General features: G+C 28.4%; 1 protein-coding gene across 6 annotated transcripts in view; it reads left to right on the top strand.

The window, feature by feature from the left end:
• LOC107436903 (inositol-trisphosphate 3-kinase-like protein) overlaps positions 1 to 24,112 on the top strand; it is a 134,359-nt gene that overhangs the window by 91,388 nt on the left and 18,859 nt on the right. The window contains exon 1 of one of the 6 annotated variants that reach the window (XM_016048728.4): positions 8,569 to 8,872. The exons of 3 other annotated variants lie outside the window; for them this stretch is intronic. In XM_016048728.4, coding sequence (XP_015904214.2) covers positions 8,783 to 8,872 — 90 coding nt within the window. In that variant the 5' untranslated portion in view covers positions 8,569 to 8,782. Of the gene's footprint in view, positions 1 to 8,568; positions 8,873 to 19,713; positions 19,768 to 22,130; positions 22,542 to 24,112 lie in introns of those variants that run through there. 2 more of the 6 variants (XM_043042887.1, XM_016048727.4) reach the window with 2 other exon arrangements.

The raw sequence follows: 24,112 nt of genomic DNA, 5'->3' as shown, positions 1-24,112 counted from the left end.
ATTATCTAAATGCTTAAACTCCTAAAATTAATTTACTCCACACATCAAGATGAATTGTATCACTCTGTATCGTCGAAGCCCTTCGGGGGAATGATGCAGGGATTCGACATGGTCGTTGATTTTCATCAACTTTCGATCAATTGTATACATGTAATTATTGTAAATAGTTTTTACCTTATCCCAGTTTAATCTTTTTGTACATATCAAATTAATGTTTTTTTTTAGTATATCATGTTTATTATTAATCATCATCATCATGTTTATTATTAATCATCATCATCATGTTTATTATATCATCATGTTTATTATCGTAAATTTACTCAACGTAAGCTTCTCGCCTTCCTCTTCTCTCATTTTATAAAATTCAATTTAGATGAAAGAGCAGATAGCCCTACTCTATGTTTAAATCTGTATAAATACAAACTTACTTCTTGGCTATGCTCGTTCAGCACCCCCTGAATTAATATTTCTCTTCCAGTACCTATTCAATCGGCTACAAAATAACTCAATTTTAGATACTTTTCTTGATATAAAATCAATGACCAAATGCGTCGTTTTTTTTCTCCAATTCCTTTCATTGTCATAATACTTGTATTTTTCTTCTATATCGTTTATTGATCCAGGAAAACTCTCAATTGCCATTCAAGTCAACTAAGTTTATCAATCATTACAGAGAGCGTTCAAGCACATCGATGAAAAAGAAATTAAATTCTTGGAGCAATTTTGAGTAATTGATATTGTTTTGGAAATCGTTATGGATTATCATAATTAAAGCCCGTTTCTAGAACTTTTCGAACATTCTCAAATGCATTATTCTCTGTTTGTTTTGCTGTATCTTGTTTGTTGTTTCCATTAATGTTAAATTGTGATTACTTGAAGATTGACGTAATTTCCAGAAAAGATATCTCCGAGATTTGGAGAATTATCAGTTTTTATAGTAAAATGCTTTTCTTTTTTCCTTTTAACATGAGAATCATAGATGGTACAATGTGTCTCATTTTCGACATTAACTCAAACTACAATATTTGATGAAAATTTCTGCCTTCCAAGAATTGTTGTTTAGTCTTTGTGTCTTTGCAATTAAAAAAAAAACGATAGATGGTAGATATCGGTACTTTCTATTTTAAAACTATGATTGTTGATATGTCGCAATATTTCTACAGCTACAATAGAGCTTAATTTTACAAGTTCAATATTTTTCATTCAGTTAAATGTATTTTTTTCTGTCAGCATTTCTGTCATTGCGCTCTTTAAATTGGATAATTTTCAGTTTATTTTAGTATCTCAAATGATTAGATTTGTCTCAAAAGTGTGTGTGTTTTTTTTAGTTACATTGTATTAATGTTACTTTATTTTAATAATCAGTCGGTAAATACAAAGATTTTTTACCTATCTAATGCTCTTAATATTTAAGAAAATCTAATAGTAAGAAAAAAATTTTAACTGTTAAACACTGAAAAAAAAAGTTATCTTTTTTCCGGTTCCGAATCTTTTGTCTTTTAAAACAAGATCCGAAAGTAAATATAAAAAAAAAATTGAAATAGCATTTTAAACTTAACGATTTAGTTTTGTTTATAAATCAAAGAAAAATCTTAAAATATCTTTTTTTTTCTTTCTCTGACTTATTTTTCATGAGTACATTTTTTCAAGACACATCTTTAAAAGGTTAATAACAAGATCTTGATGAAATATGAAATGTTTGACATTTAAACAATTATATAACAAACATTTGATCTAATATAACAGTAAGTCTTCAATGCCAATATGTGTAGTTATAAAACACTATTTAAATAGATATGACATAATTGTTGAAAAACGTAATTAGAATGCGTTGTAGTTTGTTTTCGATTCAAGTACAAGAACTAGTTTAGTCGACCTTGATCCTTTACATTCAGCTTTTTATGAACTAGTTTCAGTAGTTTTACTTGAAGGTCGGGACTCCGTTTAATTTGAGAAATTTTAAAATTACGCTTCTGAACAATGGATACTTATTACGAATTTATATTATTTTGGAATATTGGGAAACTATATAACTTGTTTTGTTTTTTTACCAAAATAGTTTTAATCGTTAACAAAGTAAGGTAGTCGAACTCGTTTATGACGGGCCTTTATATCAGTGGTATCCAACCCCTAGGCCGTCGGATCGGTACCGATCCACCATCCACAGCCGAAAACATGAAGTTAGCCAAGAAACTACGAAATTTTTCTAAAATCAATAGGTGATTGTGATAAAGTATGCGTTGTTTGTCGAACACTTGCAGAGTTGCACACTAAAAAACTCAAGCGTTATTCCAATCACAGTAAATAAAAAAAATATTAATAATAAAAAAAAATGAGGTGAACCGGGTGCGAATCCCAGCGATGGCTGATCGTTACGAATCCGCATTCGGCTTACACCGACCACAGTGCTGACGTGAAATATCCGCAGACGTAGACGGATCATGGGTTAGAGTCCCCTTGCCTTTAGGCCAGTGTTTCCCAAACTTATGACTTTTGTGTACCCTTTCTAACTTTTTCGTAACGCTGTGTACCATTAATAAAAAAAATTAATGTATTTTTTGATATAAAAAAATTGCACTAAAATTAAAAATCACAACTGGCTGTTGACACCACTAATTATTAACTGTTAACTTAGCAAAAAATAGCCAATAGAAAAATACGTAATCGTAAATTTTCATGGCTAGCTTTGTATTTAAATAAAATATTTTGAAATTTTCGTTTGTTGCAAGATATTTCGTTTGTTGCAAGAAGAGCTCGTACCCCAGCTGAACTGTTCCCGTACCCCTGGGGGTACGCGTACCACACTTTCAGGAAACGCTGCTTTAGGCTAATGATGGATGTCTTGGGGTTCTTCTTCTCCATGTAACGCAAATGAGGATTAGTTCCATCAAAAAAACCTCCACGAAGACAAAATTTCTCCCAATACTTGATACAGGAGTTCTTTTGTCTTCTCTGCATTCAGTTCAAAATTACAAGATTGTCGTCATTAGCAGTCGTAAACCCGAAAATTGGGTTGGCTGTTCAACGACGATTATAAAACATTAATTTTTGAACATTTTCAAGCTAATTGCGCATTAATAGGTTTCTATTGTTGAAAATTTCAGTGATTCTGGTTTAACAAAAGAATTGCCTCGCGTCTCTTGCAACGAGTTCAATTACTTTAATTTAAATTTTGATTAGCAAAGATTTTGATTGAAAAATATTTGCTATTTAGGAAGTGTTGACTCATTAACCCCTTGACGCAGATGGGACACATGTGTCTCTTTTATATATATAATGCTCTAATTACAAGCAAAAATGCATTGGTATTTTCTAACTAAAAAAAACAGTTTAATAGTTGCTAAAAAAACCTGACAGATTATCGGAATTAGCATTAAAATGTGAAATGCAAAAAAAGTAGCTTGAAAAATATTTTTTAATTATTTATATTCAAAAATGTATCAATAATTGATTTTGCAAATTAAGGAAATTTCAGTGATGAATAACTCTTTCTCTTAGATATAAATAACTGTGAATTTGAAAATTTTTTTGAAAACGAGCCGTGTTTAGAAGATAAAGCAGAAAAAGATATATGTGTTTCATGCTGTATTTCATAACCATAAATTATTGAAATGCTAAATATAAAATTTTGAGCTAAATTAATACCGAATAGTGAAAAAAAAAGTACGTAAAATATGTTTAATAAAAATTCTGCGTCTAAGGGGTTAACCTATTTTCTGTCTTATCTGGAGCATAACTATGGCTCATAGAATCGTAATCTTTAATAACTTGAATTCATGATTCTAGTTTTTATTCTAGTTCCTTGCCGAAAAAAAACATAATAAAAAACATTATCATCTCGTTTGTCAAGAAAAGAAAAAAACCCTCTGTATATACTACGATTATACTTGAAATTAAAAAAAGATACTGTCTTATGGGAATGAAATATGTCGCGAAATTTAATAAGATATAATAAAAAAGGAAAATTCCTACATCTAAACTTATGAAGAATCAGAGGCGATTGTATTACGGATTTTTCGTATCATCCTTCCGGTTCTAAAATTTAGGAGCAGGGCATATGATTTTTCTGGGAATATCGCGGAATTCTGAGTTTCTCAAGACCATTGGTTCTCGCACTGACGCTAATCAAAAACTTATAATCTGGCGAAATTTTTCCGGAATTCCTTAATCTAAAATTCAGATTTTGAAAGTTTCGCTAACGAGACGCTTACATACACAGGATTCTTCTTCCAATGGGCAGAAATTCGTTAATTGATTCTTTTAGTTTGGCGGATTTTAGCTATTTTGAAACTGCCCCGGAATCCGCTAATATCGCGATGCCCCTATTCACGCTGTTTGAATATCAGACATAAATTTCAGTATTTACCTAATTTAAGAGTTACGCGCTGCGATTTGTATTCACGTGGTTTAAAAATCATACATCGCGATTTTAAAATCCGATATTGCGATTCATATTCACGTTATTTTAAAAATCCAACATCGCGACTCTTGTAAAAACTTAGATTTTTTTTAAAATTAGTTACTATAAAGGTGTGATATCCATCATTGGCAGGTAATTATAAATCTTATTTTAAAAAAATTATGTCAAATGCGAAACATGTATAGTTTTAGTTTATGTAGATTTTTTGCTCATAGATTATGTAGATTTTTTGATCATAGTTTTTCACTTAGTGTCATAATCACTCCTGATTCCGAGTCTATGAACACATTTTGTTTCATAATGACACTTCAAGCCAGAAAATTAAGATAAGAAGTCTCATCGCAAAATACATTTTTCAGCATAGATTACGACAGAGCTGTCGAATTTTAGTTTTTGCTTGAGTAGACAAAGACAATGGATAAACAACTTTTAAAAATTTTGAAATGTTTTGAACTCTTCCATGAGTACTTTTATAACAATTTAGGAATTCTTTAATGTCAACAAACTCAAACGCTTTTTATCTAACTCTTATTAATTTGCGAGTCTATCTTGATGTATTTTTGAAAAATAAATTTTCTAGACTACATAAATCATAAGTTGACAATATATAAGCTATTGTAGTTTTTTTTTTTTTTTTTTTTTAATGAAAATGAACTGTTATAAACGTTGAGAGTGATTTTATTATTGGGAAATTAGTTATTTTATTTTGTGAAGTTTGATGAGAAATACTAGTGCATTTTTTATTTTATTTTTATAAACTCATTTTCTTTTTCGAATCGATTCACCAAAATGATTTTTGGCTAATAAGTTATATAATTTTAAATTTTGCTAGTTTTTTCTACTGGCATTATAATTATATTTCTTAAAAACCGAAATATTAAATAATGGATTATTAATTAAATATAAATAAAATAACTGGTTTCAAAAATTATAATTGGCGGAAACAGAAAAGTTCTATTCCACCCCCTCCTGACGAAACTCCATGAACTCCCCCTCCTGACAATTTTACGGGACCTTTTGGGAAGTGCTGTCCATATCATTCGAAAAAGTAGCACTTAGTCAAGATGATCCATATTAAAGTTCACGTTTCGTCCTTTTGTACTGACTCTATAATGTGATTTCGTTTGAACGTAGACATGGTTTATCCAAACATCTATTTAAATTGTATAAAATTTAGACAAGTGGTACACTGCACCAATAATACGTTCTGTCTCAGCAGTGTACTGCACTACTGTACTACACTGTGTGTACTACACTGAGTGTAGCTTATGCTTGGAAGTAAAACATTTTTACTTATTTTAAAGTTATGTAGGGGAGAGTGGGGTGAATTGTAGCATTTTTTACTTAACTATTTTCAACTAACAGAAAATCCAATATATTATTAGTATTAATTGACAGTCGAGTAAAGTAGACTATCCTCTACTAGAAAAAAAACAACCTTATTTTAAATGTTAGTATATTAGTTATTAACAATTTTTGACAGTCGTGCACTTGTTACAATTGTCCCCACTTACGGGGTCAATTGTAACAGTTTATAAATTCAACTAAAACATAGTTAATTATACATATTATCATAGTTGTGATATATTTTTTTATTGATCAAAATAGTAGTGATATTTTAGGAGTAAAAATAATAATGAGCAGAGACCTAAAGGGTTAAACTTTTAACTTTAAGGGGTTAAAAATTTTAATTTATGCTGTGAAAGGTGACAAATAAAATAATGCACATGCAACATAATATAAATGATATAGGAAACTATTGGTGGTTCTTAAAGAGTTAAGTAATGGTTTGTAAACATAAGATTATTTATTTTCAGCTGTTACAATCGTCCCTTTACTTATTGTTACAATCGTCCCCAAGACGCCATTTCAGCTTCATTTGTTAAAAACAATGCTAGTTAATTAGCAAAACCAATCTTTTTTTTTGAAATGTTAATTAAGGTGCCCACTTACATATTCGGTTAATCATTTTTATTTGTTTAAACAAAATTACTTTGTTACAATATAATATTTTAATACCAAAAAAAAAGTACTTACGTATCTTTAATCTTTTTTGATGTAACTCTTTCAAAAGTACATAAAAATGGTTGCCAGCAGGGGTGCATGTAGATTTATTAAATGTACCTTGTGCTCCACCTAGGAACCAAATCTAGAACCCGACACTCGAAATTTTTGCTCTGTTACAATCGTACCCTGTAATAATTTACCCCACTCTCCCCTACTCGAACTCCTAAATACAAGTTTGTTCCTTAGCTTTTATAAGATTTTCGTAGATATTCTCAGAAAAAGTTACTTTTTCATATTTGTACTTAATTTAGCTTTGAGTATTTGAATTTTACTCGTTATTTATTTTTCGCCGTTATTTATAGTAATTAAATTATAGAAAAAAAAATTATGATTTATTTTTAAATCATTTCCCCCTCAAATCAACAAGCTAAAAGAATAAGGGATTGCAGTAATTTGTTGTTTGGAGAAAGCTTTATGTTTCATAGTTATGTAATATCTAAATGCTTTTTCTCAATGTACTTTATAAACTGTCTGAAAGTTAAGATTTCATTGATCAATAGTTGAAGGTTGATCAAAAGTTGAGTTAATCAAAAGTTAAGAGTTGATTCATTCGTCATACTATTTCAATATTTATATATTCATTATATTTTTGTAACAAAAATCGTTATCGTCAATCAGTATTATGGTCAATTACTGTTCTAGATCATCTAACTTCAATTAGTTTTGCCATTTTAATTTTCGATAGCATTCATACGTCATTACTTAAAAATAAACTTTATCATACAAATATGTGTACCGGAAGCACTTAACAGATTATTTTTTCCAAATTGAGTAAATAATCGTTTTAGAAATATTGATAATGTATCGCAAAGGGGATTTAATTATCTAATCATTGTTTGCCTTCCAAGAAAATCGTTTTCTTTTTTTTTTTTCATTATCTAGTTATTTCTTTTTTTTTTTTTTTGTAACTATTGATCTGAATGAAATTTATCTTTAATCTTGCAAAACGTCATATGGGGGCGTTGCATCTAAAATGTCGTTGGCACATTGGAAATCTGACATGTAAAGTATGTTTCGCAAAACACTTTTTATCTTTGTTTTTATGTATATGAAATAAAAAAAAAATTAATAATGTAATGGAGTTTTTTATCGTTTAAAATAATAATTTTTAATCCTTTCGTACAGCAAACTAAAGTAATTAGCAGATATGTAAAATACGAAATCAAAATACGTAATCAATGCGTAATCAAAGCATATTTTATATGCATATGCATGAACAAACATAATCGTATGAATAAAATAATTGAAACTGTAGAAAAAAACTGTAGTTCCTCAGGGATATTATATTATCCTCATACCTTTCTTCAAATAAATATGACTTTTGTTATATCTAAAGAAGCCCTAATGGTTGTTCGCTATTTGTTTTGTTTCTTATATTCTTTTATCTTTTTGCATCACACTTAGTTTAAAGCACCGTTCACTTTACTCAACATTTTGACTATATAATGCCATTTGAGATCTTCTTTATGTTTGAGACTGGCGCAGTACTGTTTGACTGTTCTGATAATATTCTAAATTTAAATGCAAAATTAAATTGTAGCATCTTTATCATAGCTATGACACAACTCTGAAGGACACTACTACCCTGTCGACTACGTGTTCAGCATGTCGACTACATGATTGTTTGTATGATAGAACGGTGTCATAGACTAAGTTTGACACTAAAAAAGACAACTAAAAAAAGAGGAAAGATCACCAAGGTACATCGAAGTCGAATATTATTGATTCGAAATTTTCACAACTAGAGAAATTGAATAAATTCGAAGACTTCTGATTTTTTTTCCCCTTAAGAAGCATTTTTCCGGGAGGAAAATTTTAAAGATACGCTTTTTTCTAGAATCTCTAATTTTAGAAATCTTAGATCGCTCAAGAATGAGCATAATATGCTGCTAACGTTTTTCCTTTTTTTTCTTCTTCCCTTTACTAATCGATTCATAAATTTTAATGAGTGGTTCAAATTTTCCCCCACTCCTTTTTAAATTTCGATAATTTAGCTTACTTCTGCGCTTTAATTTTTCAAGTTCATTTATTATCCTTTCTTATCACCGACATCACTTCTGACAACCCCTTCTCATCCTGTTGTCTTATCTCCAAAAAATATAATAGAAATTGCCTGATGATATCTGTCTTCGCTTAGATTGTCTCGTTTTTGTGTTCCTCGTATTTTATTTTGTTTTCTGATCAACCGGTATTATGTAGATTTGAACATGGTAATTGTGATTAAACTTCGCACATCACTTCAGTTAGTGAATTCAAAAGAAAAAGAACTTGGATAGTAATAAACACTGCAGTAATATGAGAGAAATTTATGCCTTCAGAAAAAGAAATATTTCCAAAAATGGATATTTTGGAACGAATTTAATTTCGGTTGCATATATTCTTGCCGTAAGTGCATTGCCATTTGTTCTTTCATAATATCTTTATTTTTGTCAAATATGGAACTGTTTCTTTAAATGTTAAGTTTTGTTTTAAAATTTTGCACAACTATTGCTATAAATTAAGTTAAAACTCAAATAAGGCAAATAAGTTAAAACTCAAATAAGGCATGTTCTATCTATAAAAAACTATTTTAAAATGATAAAAAAATATTTATGCAAACGATTTTTCAAATTAATAATTTTAAGAACCGTTTTCTAAATTCAGTTTCAAACTTAATTTCAGAGAAATATTAAACAATATTTGTGGTAAAATAGTTAGCCAGTTTTGTTCATTTTTATAGCTTATTTAGAAATACTACTAATATTAAGGAATAACACCTTTAAATTAAAACAGAGTTATGACACTAGCTAGTTTTACTTCTGTTAAGTTATTCTGTATCTAAGATATCATTTTAATCTGTAGGCTACAAATGTCAAGGAGAAAAACTGTGTACGCATATCTTTTATTTAAACTCTATTATAAAGCAAAAGAAGAATAGATTGTTACCTAAGCAAATTCGTAATATTACTAAATTTATTCAAGTTTGAAGTTGAAATTTAAGAAAAAATGGTCTATGGTCTATTTATAAAATTCTTTTCTCAAATAAATTGCATTTATTTTGTTTCTTTTAAATTTTATTTTCGAATCGAATAAGACAGAGTGAAACACTTTAGATTTAAGATTAACTCACAGTAATACAATTTTTACATGGCTCAAAATTATTATTTTGAAAAATAACTTATGATTATTGAATATTGTTTTTTAGGCGTTGCTATTATAATTTGAAAATTTTTGCATTTCGGTTTTGCGTTTTGACTTATATCAGCTTTTTTGTGACAAAATTGTGTCATGTATTTATGATAAAATTTAAACTAATTGAAACTTGCATTAAACTGAGTTTATGAACTATAGTGTCAAAAAATGTTAATTTATGAATACATTTCATAAATTAACATTTCGTCAGAACTTTGTATCAGAATTTTGCTCGTCAGAATTTTGTAATCAATTTAGATCAAATCTTTTTTTTATATCTTATGAACTACGTTTTTTAATTTCAGTTTATATCATTGATAGATATATAATAAAAACATCTGCATTAAAACTGTTACACAAAGACATTGTTAGTGCGAATTCCGAAGTATAATAAAACAATTGATGGAGATCAATTTAAAAACATTCTATTCTTAAATGATAAAATCCTCTTCTATCATTCTTTGCCCTCAATTATCCAACTAAAATCTTCTTCCGGATCCGCATTGTAAGCAAAACCAGTGAACTGTCTTTATTTGCCTTGGGACAAAGGGAAACATTGCTAATTTAGTGTTTTACAATAAGATATATGAAAATGTTCGGCTCAATTGAATTGAAATTGACCATTTGAGTTCACGTTGAGTTTTAAATTGACCATTATTTTCTTCCATTTGTATTCCAATTATTCGAATATGCATCGATTTTTCTTTTATTCTTTTTAATATTTTGTTAATATTTAAACAGTATCTTGCAGTCAGGGGTCTGTTTAGAAGAAATTTGGGTCCGTTAACGGACCCTTCACAAAATATCTTTTCATAAAAACGGACTTGATGACCTAAAAAATCTCATAAAAACGGANATCTATTATAATTTTTGTTATTGTCTGTTTTGAGGGGGGGGGAGAAAGACAGATGTAAACGAACTAAGTTTTGTCTTCGGCAGACGCTTCTTCCTTTATTCGTCCGAAATTAATATTCTGCGTACAGCAGTATAGGCTAAATACCAAATATTTGCATGTTGCATCTCTATTTCAGAAGCAGCAATTTCTGTTTATTTTTTAAAATTTAATTCTTTTTTCATTATTATTTTACAGTGTAGAGCATAATCTTGTTTCTATTCACAATTTAAAAACTCCTTGAAAAAGTTTTTTGCAATAACCGGACCCTATTTGCACAAATTCACAAAAGCAAGACCCTGATTGAAAGAATGTGACGTAACGTTTATTTTATATTCACAAATTACAAGAAATTTTTTCACAATTTTGCAAAAACCGGACCTTTTACACAATATCTGGACAGACCCCTGGCAATAATCTGAGGAAGCTTTCTTAGCTTTTATTCGAAACGTTTGCGTTTAGGAACGCATACTATTCTCAAAGAAAAATCGGTTTCATATGTCAGCATATCGGGATTGGACGAATTGCGGCAAATTATAGGTGGAACAGTATTGTTTACTGGTCAGAAGACCAAAATAATTTAATGGGATACCTGCAAATGTTGTAATGAGGATATCTCGGTCTTGATTGGTTGTTGAAAATGTGGTATTTGTTTACGTTAGCAACTGTTCTTTCCATTCTATTTCGAGTAAGCCAAGCCTGACAAGTATCAATTGTCTTAAGTGATACATTCCATATCCTTACTCAAAGATTCTTTCACAAAGATTTCAATTCTTTCACTATATATTACTTACTTAACATAGACAGGTATGAAGCCATAAACAAACTAATTGTGCATCGAAGTTGCCAGGTACACAAAACAAAAATATATCGCGGTTACAATGAAATACATATACAAATAATAAGTTTAAGTTAAGTAAAAGATGTAGATGAAAAGAATTGCATTTCAACTAATTCGATGTGCGAGAGGGCGCTGTATTTAATAAACTTCACGTTAATTAGCATTCTAACTTATGTGGAAAAACTTAGCTCAACTTAAATATGACATTTTGCTTAGAAACGATCAGCTGGGGCTGGGTCATAGATCACATGTGTGGGTATCCTTGATCGTCTTCTTGAAGTGCAATACCCAATTATAGTTTCTTTGTTTTTAAATTGTCCTTTTAGTGTTTTAACAAATAAGGTTTCCTTGATGGGAGAAAAGTTAGGTGAGTGTTAGTTAGGCTTTAGTTAGATGAGTGTTCCTTTCTTTCATGCTCTTCATGTAATAACTAATGGATCATGTTAAACTAATAAGGTAAAATTTCCAGCAGTGCCGTATTACAGAGTTAAAAATGAATGCATGTTATAACGGGTCAACTTGAACCGAAATTTAATTCTATTCATCACCTTATTAAAGTTAGAGCAAATGTGTCTATATTATGGTTCAAAATACCGCTACTATGATTCTACGTTTAATCGAAATATATTTCTATTCAACGCTTTAATAGGATTAGAGCAAATGCGTATTAAATTATTCAAGGGACTAAATATTATCATCCAACGTTGAACCGAAATGTCATTCTACTTAACCTAATTAATTTTGAAGCAAATATGCATAATTGTTATTCAAAGTACCGATATTATGCTTCAATGGTGAACCAAAATGTGACTCTACTTAAAAGCAAATATGTACTAAATTATTATTCAAAGTACCGATATTATGGATTAGTGTTAAGCAAAAATGTGATTCTACTTAATCTTTTTAATTTTAGTGCAATAGAGTGTAAATTTTATTAAAAGTACCGATATTTATTTGGTTCAGCTTTGAAACAATTTTTCTGACTCATAATTCAACTTTGTGTATATATAAAAAAATTTTTGTACTTTTCGATCAGCCGAGCGCAGGGAAATTATTATTTTTAAATTTTATTTATTTTATTCATTTTATGTTTAGAGTTTGGAAAAATAAAATGAAAGATATAAGAAAAGTACCAAATTTTTAAAATAGCTTCCTCATATTTTTTTAAGTAATTAACCATATAAGTTATTTTTTTTTCGTTCTAAAATGTTCTATTATTTGTCATATCCTATCATTAGCTCAGGGGGTATTCTTTATTATTGTGCCTTCTTCGGTTGTTATATAGCCTAACTTGCCAAGAACACAAAACACATTACTTGGTTCCAGTAAATTTCGGTCATATAAACACAACTTTTCCGGGAAAGCTCCGACAATAATAGACAGAAAGGTAGAGCAAATTCAATGGAATCATCCCTGCCCTCAATATTTTCCCTGAAAATCCTCTTCGGAATCCGCATTGTAAACAAAGTGCCACAAATCTGAGTTGTGGGCTTTTGACTCACTGCTGCGAGAGATCAAACTTTTTCAGCATGACTAGTGTAGGTTACCTCAGAAAATGAAAGGAAAGAAGAAAAAAAGTTGTAAAGAAAATAAAAACAAGCTTCACTTTGCAGCGATTCTACGATTTTTACCGTATCCTGGTTAGTATCTCACCCACATCCTGACGTTTGACGTCAGAGCGGTAACAGCCAATNAATCCCCTCTTTTTTTTTTTTTTTTTTTTTAACTTAAGCATAAATATTTCCTAATTTTTCTTGTTTTTGTTTTGCATCTATATTATAAGCATCTATATTATAAGCATATATATTTTGCATCTATATTATACTATATATTTTGTTTTGCATCTGTAAAATATTATAAGATTATAAATAAAAAGTAATATTAAAAATGTCCGAATTAAGTATTGCGTTATTAAAAATTACTTTTCGAGTCTAGAAAACTGTTAATCTTATTAGATGATATTTAGGAAATACTACTATGAATGTTGCTTGGTAAAATATCTTAATTTGAAAGATAAAAGAACAATAGAAAATAAACACCCAATTTGAAATAGAAAATTTTAGATTTGTTCGTATCTCAAAGTTGTGTCTGAATTTGAACTCTTAACATCTCCACGAAAGAGTCGTTCCTATCTACAAATAAAAGATAATGTAACAGCCGTTCTAAAAAATAAATAATTAAAGATCCTCCTAAAAGTGTGGTTTTCCAAGATTTGAGTGATACTAGTGTTTCCTCATAATGATATAATAAAATGTACTTCATATGCATTTTAGCAATTTCTTCTGGGTTAATTTCAATTTTTTTTTTTTTTTTTTTTTTTAAGTATCTCTTTTTTTTACCTCCAGATTTATATTCTATCTTCTTTTGCGGAAATCTATTACATTAATCTATTACATCTCTTAAGGATAATGGCTTATAAGATTAAAAAAAAAAAAAAAGGCTTTCAATCATAAGTCTATTTGTTTTGTTCTTGAACGTTTGTACACCTGGCAGAAAAAAAATATATTGAACTGTTTATAATTATTCGGATGATCTTTTATGGCATAACTAGAATAGTCTTACCATTTTTTTTTTAAACCAAACGGGAGTAACAGTATTTTTTAAATTTGTTTAAATTTGGTACTTTTTTTTATGTTGCTCGATTCTTCTTTCAGTTGCAATCCGATATAATTTTGCCCAATAAAAACTTTCCGTTGTGTTTTTTTTCATTCTATTACCCTATAAAACTGTCCGATATTTTTTATTCTATTCTCTGATGAGAACTGGCATATGTTTCCGCTTTGTTCTTCATAAAAACTTTCTCATACAAATACTTAAAAAGCTATGCATGTCCATCATTAATTGCTTTTAAAACAATTAAAATATAAAAGCACCTGTACAGCATATCAATGCCTATGTATCTGCAACTGCTATTCACAACTCCTATTTTCTAGGTATTTCTCCACTTAAATATTTGTTTTTCCATTGGAATTTCTCATTTTGATATTACAAATTAATGTAGAGTTTTTTACTCAATGAATATTTCATTAAACAATGTTATTTCCAAATAGATCTTTGGATCGAGAAGCTAATGTAATTTTGGGCGGCAAACTGAAATAAGGCTGTCTAGTATTTTTTAAAGAAAATGTTTTTCTATACGATAACATTTAACATTACGTTACAATATATTCATGGAATTTTCACGTTACAATTTATTTATGGAATTTTTACGTTACAATTTATTTATGGAATCGATTTTTTTATAAACGTCAAGGGTGGCGTCATCCTTTAAGAATTAGAGAATAAAATATAAGGTATCAGACATTTATCAAGATAAGTTGTACATAATTTTTATCTCAAAACTAAAATCATTTTATTAATGTCATCAGTATTAAAAATGAGAATATTGCTAATGACAACATTCTCGTTTTATATGACAACAATGCTATAAATTGCAGTGCATATAATCACCTCGCAATCACGTAACAATAGCTCTGATTCAATATTTATCAACGTATTTTCCTTTGCATTCTTATAAAACAAACACATTCAGCATGTTTGCCTTCTTACTGTTCTTACATAAATGCAGAGAAACATTATTTACAGGAAGTGCCTTTTCTTTATCCAGTTCTTCTTATCAACTTCCGTAAAACTATGTTTTACGTCTACATTGAAATATTGTTTTCCTTGTGTGTATCTCAACATATAATTAATTTTTGGGACGAAATTATATAAAATGAAAATATTGATTTAGAATTTCTTAGCCAGAGCCCGTAGCTATGGCTTACAGTGCCCGGAGACCTAGTTTTACAATATTAGTGTATGTCCCTTTACAATATGGTGTAAGATTTAAAATGAGAAATAACTACGTTATAGATAATGTAAAACTTAAACCAACTGCACTAGGAACTTTTTTTTAAAAATTTAACTTGGAATAAGACATTTCAAGCTTGCATCATGATTTTTAAGTAGCTTCATAAACTTTTATTCGATTCGGTAAAAATTGACCAGTGTATGTTACTAATGTAGTTTCTAGTACACTTAAACGTTTTTGATTGCATTAATTGTTTTTTTTATTGAATAATTTGTGTTTTTTCTAAGGACACATTTTATTTAACTATCGGTGGTTTGTTAGAAATAATGATTAAAAAAATCTGCGTTGAAAAAAAACAAAAAAAAAAAACAATATTAATAATCGAACACCGATGGCTCAGGGAATAAAACTTTCGCCTACCAATTCGGTGCCAAGGTTTGAATCACAACTGTGGCTGGTTGATACGAATTCTGCTCCTGGCTCGCACTGACGACAGTGCTGGCGTAAAATATCCTCAAGGGAAGACGTATCAAGGGTTAGAATCCCCGTGAGATCGGGTTAACAGTGGAAGGTTTTCTTCTCCTTGTGACGCAAATGCGGGTTAGTTCCATTAAAAAGTCCTCCACAAAGTCTAGTTTGTCCCAATACTTGTTCCTGGATTTCCTTGTCTTCTTAGTTGGATTCAAAATTACGAGGATACGGAGCTAAATAATATAATAGTCGTAAACTCAAAATTGTGTCGGCTGCTCAACGGCTGTTATAAAATAAAATATAACACCGGTTATAACGTAAGGAACATTCCTACTGAATGCGGTTTTATCGTTTTACTTTAAATGCACTAACTACTTTAAATGTTTTAAATTCATAATATTTTAATGAATGCATTATATTAATTTTCATTTTTATGAAAAATGGACCCAAAAAAAGTACTTTCGATGTAGCGTTAGAAAATATTTTGTATTAAAATGAAATTTCTGTTTTTTGAAAGCATTTGAATGCGAAGAAAAGAATATTTCTACTCTTCTGTTACGGTAGAAAGCAATTAAACTTTCAGTTTGTTTTCGAACAATATTGTCAGAGCAGTTTGCAGCGGGCTCCAAAATTGTTCTCTGAGATTTCTCTCTTCAGTGATCTGTTCTCTGAGATTTATAAAAATCTCAGTTTCACATATTATTCAGTCGCATATTATATCAGTTTTACATATTATTTTGCACGCTATAAAGTGTGCAAAATAATATGTAAAACTGATTTTCCTAAATTCGAAGTTTTGGAGGAGCTACAGTAACCAGTACAAAGAATAAAGACTTAAAGTATTACATAGCACGAAACACATTCGGCTGTCGAATCTTCTAGAAGTCTATTTTTGAACCTGTCCCACCGAATATTTCAAAAATTGTTCATCCTATAGTTTTATTTCGTTTTGAGGGAATTTTTACAATGAAGAGTGAGATGTTTATCTTTTTTTTTTCTCTATCATTTCTCTTCCCCCCCCCTCTGTTTTCTCCATTATGTATTTTATAAATTTCTAAGCATCTAATGTAAGGTTAGAAAGAATTTTAAATTTTGCCAATTTTTACATTTTAAACTATGTAATTTTAAATGAAAACAAAAATTGAATCAAATTGGTTGAATAGTTCTTGAGAAATATAATTTTTTTAAGAATATGGCTTTTTTGAAATTTGATAGTTTAAAAACTATCCATCCAATTTTTTCCGTTTATATTTTGACAAATAAAAGTACAACGTTTAAAAAAGTTTTCAATTTAAAATGAAAAATTTGTAAATCTTACAATTTTAAGTGTTTCCTACTCTAAAAATGATAAATAATTATTAAAACTAATTTTGCATAAACGAATTTTAAATACAAATATTTAAATACAATGTTTAAATTCGCTCTTAAACTTACTGAGATATAGCTAAATACGTAGAAAGTAAAATTAGCATGAAGTCTCCAGAAATTTTCTCTTCTCCCGAAACTATTGGGACCATATTTTTCAAATTGCGACTACCCCCTAACTTTTATTTGGTCAAAAAAAAAAAAAAAAAAACATTNAAAAAAAAAAAAAAAAAAAAAAAAAAAAAAAAAAAAAAAAAAAAAAAAACATTGAAAACAATTATATTTATTTCGGAGATGGTACGTTTTCGTGACTAGTTCTGCAGCTTAAATAACAGTCAGCACTACTTAAGTATCGTATTTGAGGTCACCCTTTTAATCCACTAAGATTGGCATTAATTTGTAAAAATCTGATCATTTGTACAAAGGTTATTTAAGGTATTTTATTTTACACATTGAGCATTCAGAGCATGTCCTCTTTTCCCCCATTTCAATTTTCAAGCAAAAATAAGCGTTTTTGTTTACCAATTTATTATTTGCTTCAGTATTCTTGAAATTAAACGTTTCGCTCTTTTAGCGGTAAACATATTTCATTATTTGCATATGACAATAGTTCAATAAAAAGAAGTTTCAATTAGAAACAATTTTAAAACAGATTAATGAAAAGTCGTATAAAAATAGATTGTCATTATTTATATTTGGATATTTATCTCTTTAATTGCACCATTAATCGCTCATTTATATTACTTTCACTTTAATTATTGAAATATTTTGAAGAAAAATAATACAAAAGAAAGAAAACTTATAGACAAGCGTGTCAAAATGTATTTCCCCGTACCCACATGACTTCTTAACGGTAGGGGAAAAAAAGAAAGAGATGGACTTTACCATGTTTCCTTTAGTGAAAGTCTGTATTTGTAGCGGGCATGTTCATAGAATATTAATTTTCAAATTACAATAAGCTATATAACAAGGTCAAACAATGAAATGTTGAAACATTTTTTTCCCATTTCTTTTTTGTATGAATATATTTGACACTATTTATCTTACATTTATTATGCATACAATACATTTTAATTTGATTTAAGTGAAAAAAAAATTGTAAACAATAACTTTTGCAATATTTTTTGTGTGCACACGAAACGTGACTCCGAAAATTCACGTTTCTTGCAATATGGTCAAAAAAAGGAAAGTGATTCATGGATTAAAATCAAAATAAATTAAAGAATTTACCTTAGGAAGATTCTGTATGAAGTAAAAATTGTATTTGATCAAAAGCTAAAAAATAAAAAGAAAGAAAAAAAATGAGTAAATAAAATAAAATTATAATGCCAATTAAAATGTAGCAGATTGAGTGATTGAATTGTTAATTAGAAAAAGTAAAACAAATAGAAGACATTCAATTATGGTATAACGAACAAAGAAATAATTAGAATTGGTTGCTTTGCTCCCTTTTTATATATAATTCTTTTGCTACAGCAAAATATTATTGTCAATAAATAACATAAAGAATTCGCGTGCTTTTCACTCACTGAGCGGCAATGCTTGTAAGTATATCACCAAACAGCTCCATTGAAAAGCGACGAATAAAGCTTAGGACAAATTGCGAAGACCTCTGTTTTTCGATTTCCTAGAGCTATGAAGTTGAAATCAATTATTAGCGATGTTTATAAACATTAACAAAGCTCAGAAAGACATTAAAATAGAATGTAACTGTTTTTTGGTATCACCCTGTTGTACTAGAAATCTAAGTCTCACAGAGCCAAAGTAGCAAATATGTTTTAATGTGGAACACTAGTTATTTTGGGATTGTTTTAATCAAATTGGTAAATATGTATCATTTCATGGTTGAAACTATCTGTTACAACTAATGCTGGTGAAAAATATTTAATTTTTAATGTTGAAATATTTATTATTATTTATTTTTTAGAAAATTTAATTATAATAAGATTTTCTTATCTTCGTCATATAGGACAAAATGTGAAATCCAATTAAAACGCATAAATACAAATGATCCCAAATTTTTGCTAAAGTAAAAATACTTATAATTAGCAGATGAAACAGTTTTATATATTTTTTTCATTCCTTACGTCAAAATATGTACGCATCTAATAACTGTTATGCTCTTAGCCACTCTTTCTGGGGCACCATATTAGGTGAGTAAGGAAAGATAGTACAGAGAATGAAAGAACATCCATGTCTTGTCTGGGATTCGAACCGAGTACCTTTCTGTCGCGCTTATACATAAATGTGTAACTTTTTGTAACAATTTTCCTTAACTCGAGCGCCACTATACGCCTCCCTTCCTGCAGCGGGTTATTGATAGAAAGCAACCATTATAATGAAAGAAACATTTAAAACGCATCACTCTGTTCATTTGACGCGAACCCAGAATATAAATTGAAATAAATTAAATAATTTTTGACTGCCAAACATAAATTATTTCTGGGAAAAGAAGTAGGGTAAGTAACGCATTAAGTCGCAATAAACTGGGGTGTTTTTTCATAACGGTAACTTCCGGGCGGGCGCAAAGAAATCATTAAGAAAGTCTTGCACGGAAAATAAACATTCTTACCGAACATTGAACCCATCCGCACACACAAATGTTAAAATCAACACAGTGACTCCAAACTGTTGGTTGGAGAATCTGAATGAATATGAAACTAAGAAAATATTGATACTTTTGATATCGGAGAAATATTTATGTCCTGATGCCTAGGCAAATCTTTGCTAGCCGATTTTTCTGCTTGGTAAGTCTAAAATATTTTATACTGAACCAAATTACGATCTAAAAATTGCAATTGAAAATATTTTATGTATTTATTGAAATTCTGAATAGATTTTATAGATCGAATGTTTTTAACATCATCGCTATCGTCGAGATTAAGGAAGCATTCGAAAGTTGAAATTTGCGTAATTAATGATTATATCTCCTTCGTTTCTCCTTAATTGATCTATAACTGTAATCTAATTCAGTAAATGATCTATGTGACTAGTGCGTAGTTTTATTCTATGATTTTACTTTAACAAATAACGAATTTAATCGTATTTTTTTTATTTTTACAAATTAACTTTGAATAATTTTTCATTAAAGAAACAAAAATATAAAAATATTCATTAATACAAACTTGAATAAAATGCCTATTTGCTTTTTGGCTGTGTACATCGCAAACTTCATTCACTTATGAATAGTATCTAAATGCATTGAGAAATTTAATAACTATATTTAAAAAAATTTAGATTTTTGACAAAACAAGCATAATGCAACCGATTCAAAAATAAAATTCACCCAAAATTATTAAATTTTAAGTAAATAGTACAGCACGAAAACTAAAATAATTAAAAAATCTGCCGTTTAATCATTGTCTTAAGAGATTCAATAAATCATTGTTTTTTTTCTTCCACTTTAATCAATTTTTTTATAGTTATTAATGTCTTGAAAATAATTTCTCTAAAGTTTTTGACTCTATGATCGTTAAAGAATTAATGTGGAATATTTATTTCACTTACTGAAGTTATAAAATTTAAATAATTTTAGTTGAAAAATATTCAGAAAAACTGAAAAATATTCAGATGTGTTCGGATTAATTTTACCTATTTCACATAATACATGTTAATCTTACCCGAGTTTATAGCTAAAATTATGTTATGTTTAGATAATGTGTTTTTTTTTAATAGAATTTTCTTCATAAGCAAATGTATCTTACGTCGTGTATTTTTCTCTAATCTTTATTATAAGATAAGATGCCGTTTTTATGTTGCGTGAACTTAAGGGCTTAAGTGTTTGTTCTATCACTATTAACTTCTTCTTTAAAATTTAAAATAAAAAAAATTTAGAAAAATACAATACTGGTAAAATTATTATTACAATAAAAAATTTTTACTTTAGTTCCAGGTTTTTGCAAAGAAATTGTTAGGAAATAATCTTTGCAGAAGTCGTAAGGAAAACTAAAATTTTGTAACAAAACCAAAATGATTATACCAGAATATTTTATTAGTGTTTATGAAATGTAAGATTCAGGCTTAAATTCTACTCGTGTTAGTAATGTACTGAATAAAATTTCCTATGCACAATTCTGTTCTTGCAAATAAAAGTAAATAATGATAAAGGATTTCCAAATTGCGTGTATATTCTGTAAAATTTTAAAATGAAGAGTGAACAATTGAAGAGCAATTGAATCAATGACTCGTCATAATCGAATGACTGACTCGTTGAATCAAAGTCTTAATTCAGGCAACAGGAGCTATACTGAAATGATTATATGACAGAGAAATATGATAAAAAAATATGTTTAAAAATAAAGAATTCTTGTTTTTAACTTATATCAATGCATTATAAGAAAAATCTTTATTTTAATAAAAAAAATTCGGTATATCATAACTTTATTTGTCATTGTCTATTACGTTAAAAATCTTTATTGAATTTTTGAAATTTTAAACTTTTAAAAGTTTAATAAAACGATTCACTTAGTCATAATCTGTACTTTCAATCTCAAGAATCAAAAGACTTTTAAAATGTAATTTCAAATGTGTTGGAATTTAACACATACCAAGAAAGGAAGTAATTTCGTTAACTAAAATTAATTAATGCAGCAATTTATTTGAAATAAATTTTAAACTAAGAAAAAAAAATAAAAGTATCAATATTTTAAAACACTTTTTTTTAACTTTTATAATCAATCTATACATATATAAAATTAGTTGATTTAAATCAATGATTTTCTTTAAAAAATCATTTGATTTAAATCAAGCTGATTTAAATCAACAAACCCTGCTTGTGATGCTTCATGAAACGCAAAAACGTAAGTGTTATTTAGGTGCTTTTTCTAAACAAAGGCATTTTTATTCCTTTTGAGTAAATATTTATTGAAAAAATCCTCAATTTGTATCAAGATTTGAAAATAATCAATAATATTCCTATGATATTGATTTTAAAATTCATTAAAAAAAGTGTCTAAAAAATCATAGTACTCCCCCCCCTGTCACCCTCATCAAATGTAATTTTATCCTTTCAATAAAAACGCTGCAATTTAATGATTAAACACCACTGCCTTTTTATCAAAACAAATTGGCGTTGATTCAGTTGATAAATCGAAACTTGGCGACCATTTCCGTTCTTGGCTGACTATGCTTGGAGTATTAAGGAGTAACCCTGCCTATCCATATCCCTGACCGAGTTAGCAGACAGCGAAACATCATTTTTGTGTTGTCTAGGCTAGAATTCATCCTGTTTTCAAGAAGGACTATGTGCACATATGTGATAATCAATCAGTTTCTAAGCCACACTAACTTCAAAAGCTAATATCGTATGATAAAATAGTGAAACACTTTTAAAAACAAATAAGGAATAGAAGTGTTTTCGCTCGGCCGAGGGTGGTTTTCTTAGTTTCAAGACTTTATACTTAGAGCTATGTGCAAATCGTCTGAATGCTCGATGAAAATATTTGACAGTCCAGATCTTGAAATTGCCTTAAAACAGTTGAACGATTTAAAAATGAAATTTAGCTGCACGCCTAGGGAACTGGTGAGTTTCACTAATGCTATTTTTTTGTTTTTTTTAAATTTGAAATTGGAATACAAGTATGCGTCGTCATTCGAATTATATATTATCATTATTGCTATCTGAAGTTCATTTGCTCAAGTATTTAATTTTTTGCTAGTCAAATTTTTTTCTCTTTGATTTAAAAAAAAAGGGTATTTTTTTTATTTTATCAAATTGTAATTAAAAAAACACAACGTTACAATCGTTTGGTACTCTGTACAAGAGTTTATTTTAGCATAATTATATGACGCTTCTAAATTATCAATATTGATTATAGTGATTAGATTATATCCAATAGAGCTGTTTGATTGTTAGCGAATTAGGATTTATTATTTCAAATTATTATAATTTACTAAATTATTATCAGCTAAAATTTTTCATGATAAATAAAAACCTCATATTGCTTAATACGTTTTTCTAAATAACGAATTTTCTAAATTTCTTATCTCTGTATCTTATAGTACCTAGGGACTAAATGTGTTAAGAGTTATAATTTTTTTTTCTTATATTTTTTTATGCATTTCTGATTACCCTCTGTTAAAATTCTTTTTAAGAAAAAAAAGAGAAAAAAAATTAGTGATCACGAATTATAGTGAGATATTCGCACGATCATAATGCTATAAGTACAGTAATTGTAGTACAGTTTCCCCCGGGAATATTTTTAAGAATAGGCATTTGAATTTGAAATTCTTTTTTCGTTATTTATTAATTTGTTGTTGTTAAACCTATATATATAAGTTTTTGTCTTACAATTATTCCTTTATTAATTTATATTTTATTTATTTTATTAATTTATATCTTTTTGTTTATATATATTAAAATTTCCTCTTACTGTCTTCGATTTTATAATATTCCTTTATTTCAATTTTTAAAGTTAAGGGAAAATTAAATTTTTATAAAATTTATCGATAGAGTATTATAAAATTTTACACTGAACTACCAAATATGTCAATACATTTGTTTCTTATGTAATGTTATTTTAATGATAATTTCTTGACTGTGAAGTAATTGAATTGACTGAGTGCAACGTTTTCTAATTGCTCTTTGAATTGCAAAATTTTAACTTTTCAATTACGACTAATTAAACATTTAATGCTTTGGATATTTAATAATTCTTCCAAACCATTGAAAATCCAAAAGAATATAAAACCATTTATTTTATTGTCTATTTTTATGCAGTGATAAACAGCAATATTCATTTGCCCCATATCAATTCATCAACAATATTAAAAAGAGTATATTCCAAAAATATCACCGCTGTCACTATTTTGTACGTTCAACTTCAAGTTACATTTTGCTCTGTTCCTCAAAAACTAACGTTCAAAACTTTAATTTAATCACTCAAGATATATTATAACAGGTTTTCTTGAAATTTCACCTAGACACATTTTCCTGAAATCTCGAATTCCATCTTTACCTCAAATTACATGGGGTTAGTTTTTTCAATACTGTCTTAAAAAATCCTATCTTATGATTTTTTCATCTTACTTTAAGGAAATTTATATTGTTATTACTTATAAAAATTGTGTTTTTTTCTTCTTCCCTATGGCGTA

Source organism: Parasteatoda tepidariorum, chromosome 5, assembly GCF_043381705.1.
Source record: "Parasteatoda tepidariorum isolate YZ-2023 chromosome 5, CAS_Ptep_4.0, whole genome shotgun sequence".
NCBI lineage: Eukaryota > Metazoa > Arthropoda > Arachnida > Araneae > Theridiidae > Parasteatoda > Parasteatoda tepidariorum.
The sequence above is the reverse complement of the archived record's forward strand: the minus strand, read 5'-3'. Positions and strand labels throughout refer to the sequence as shown.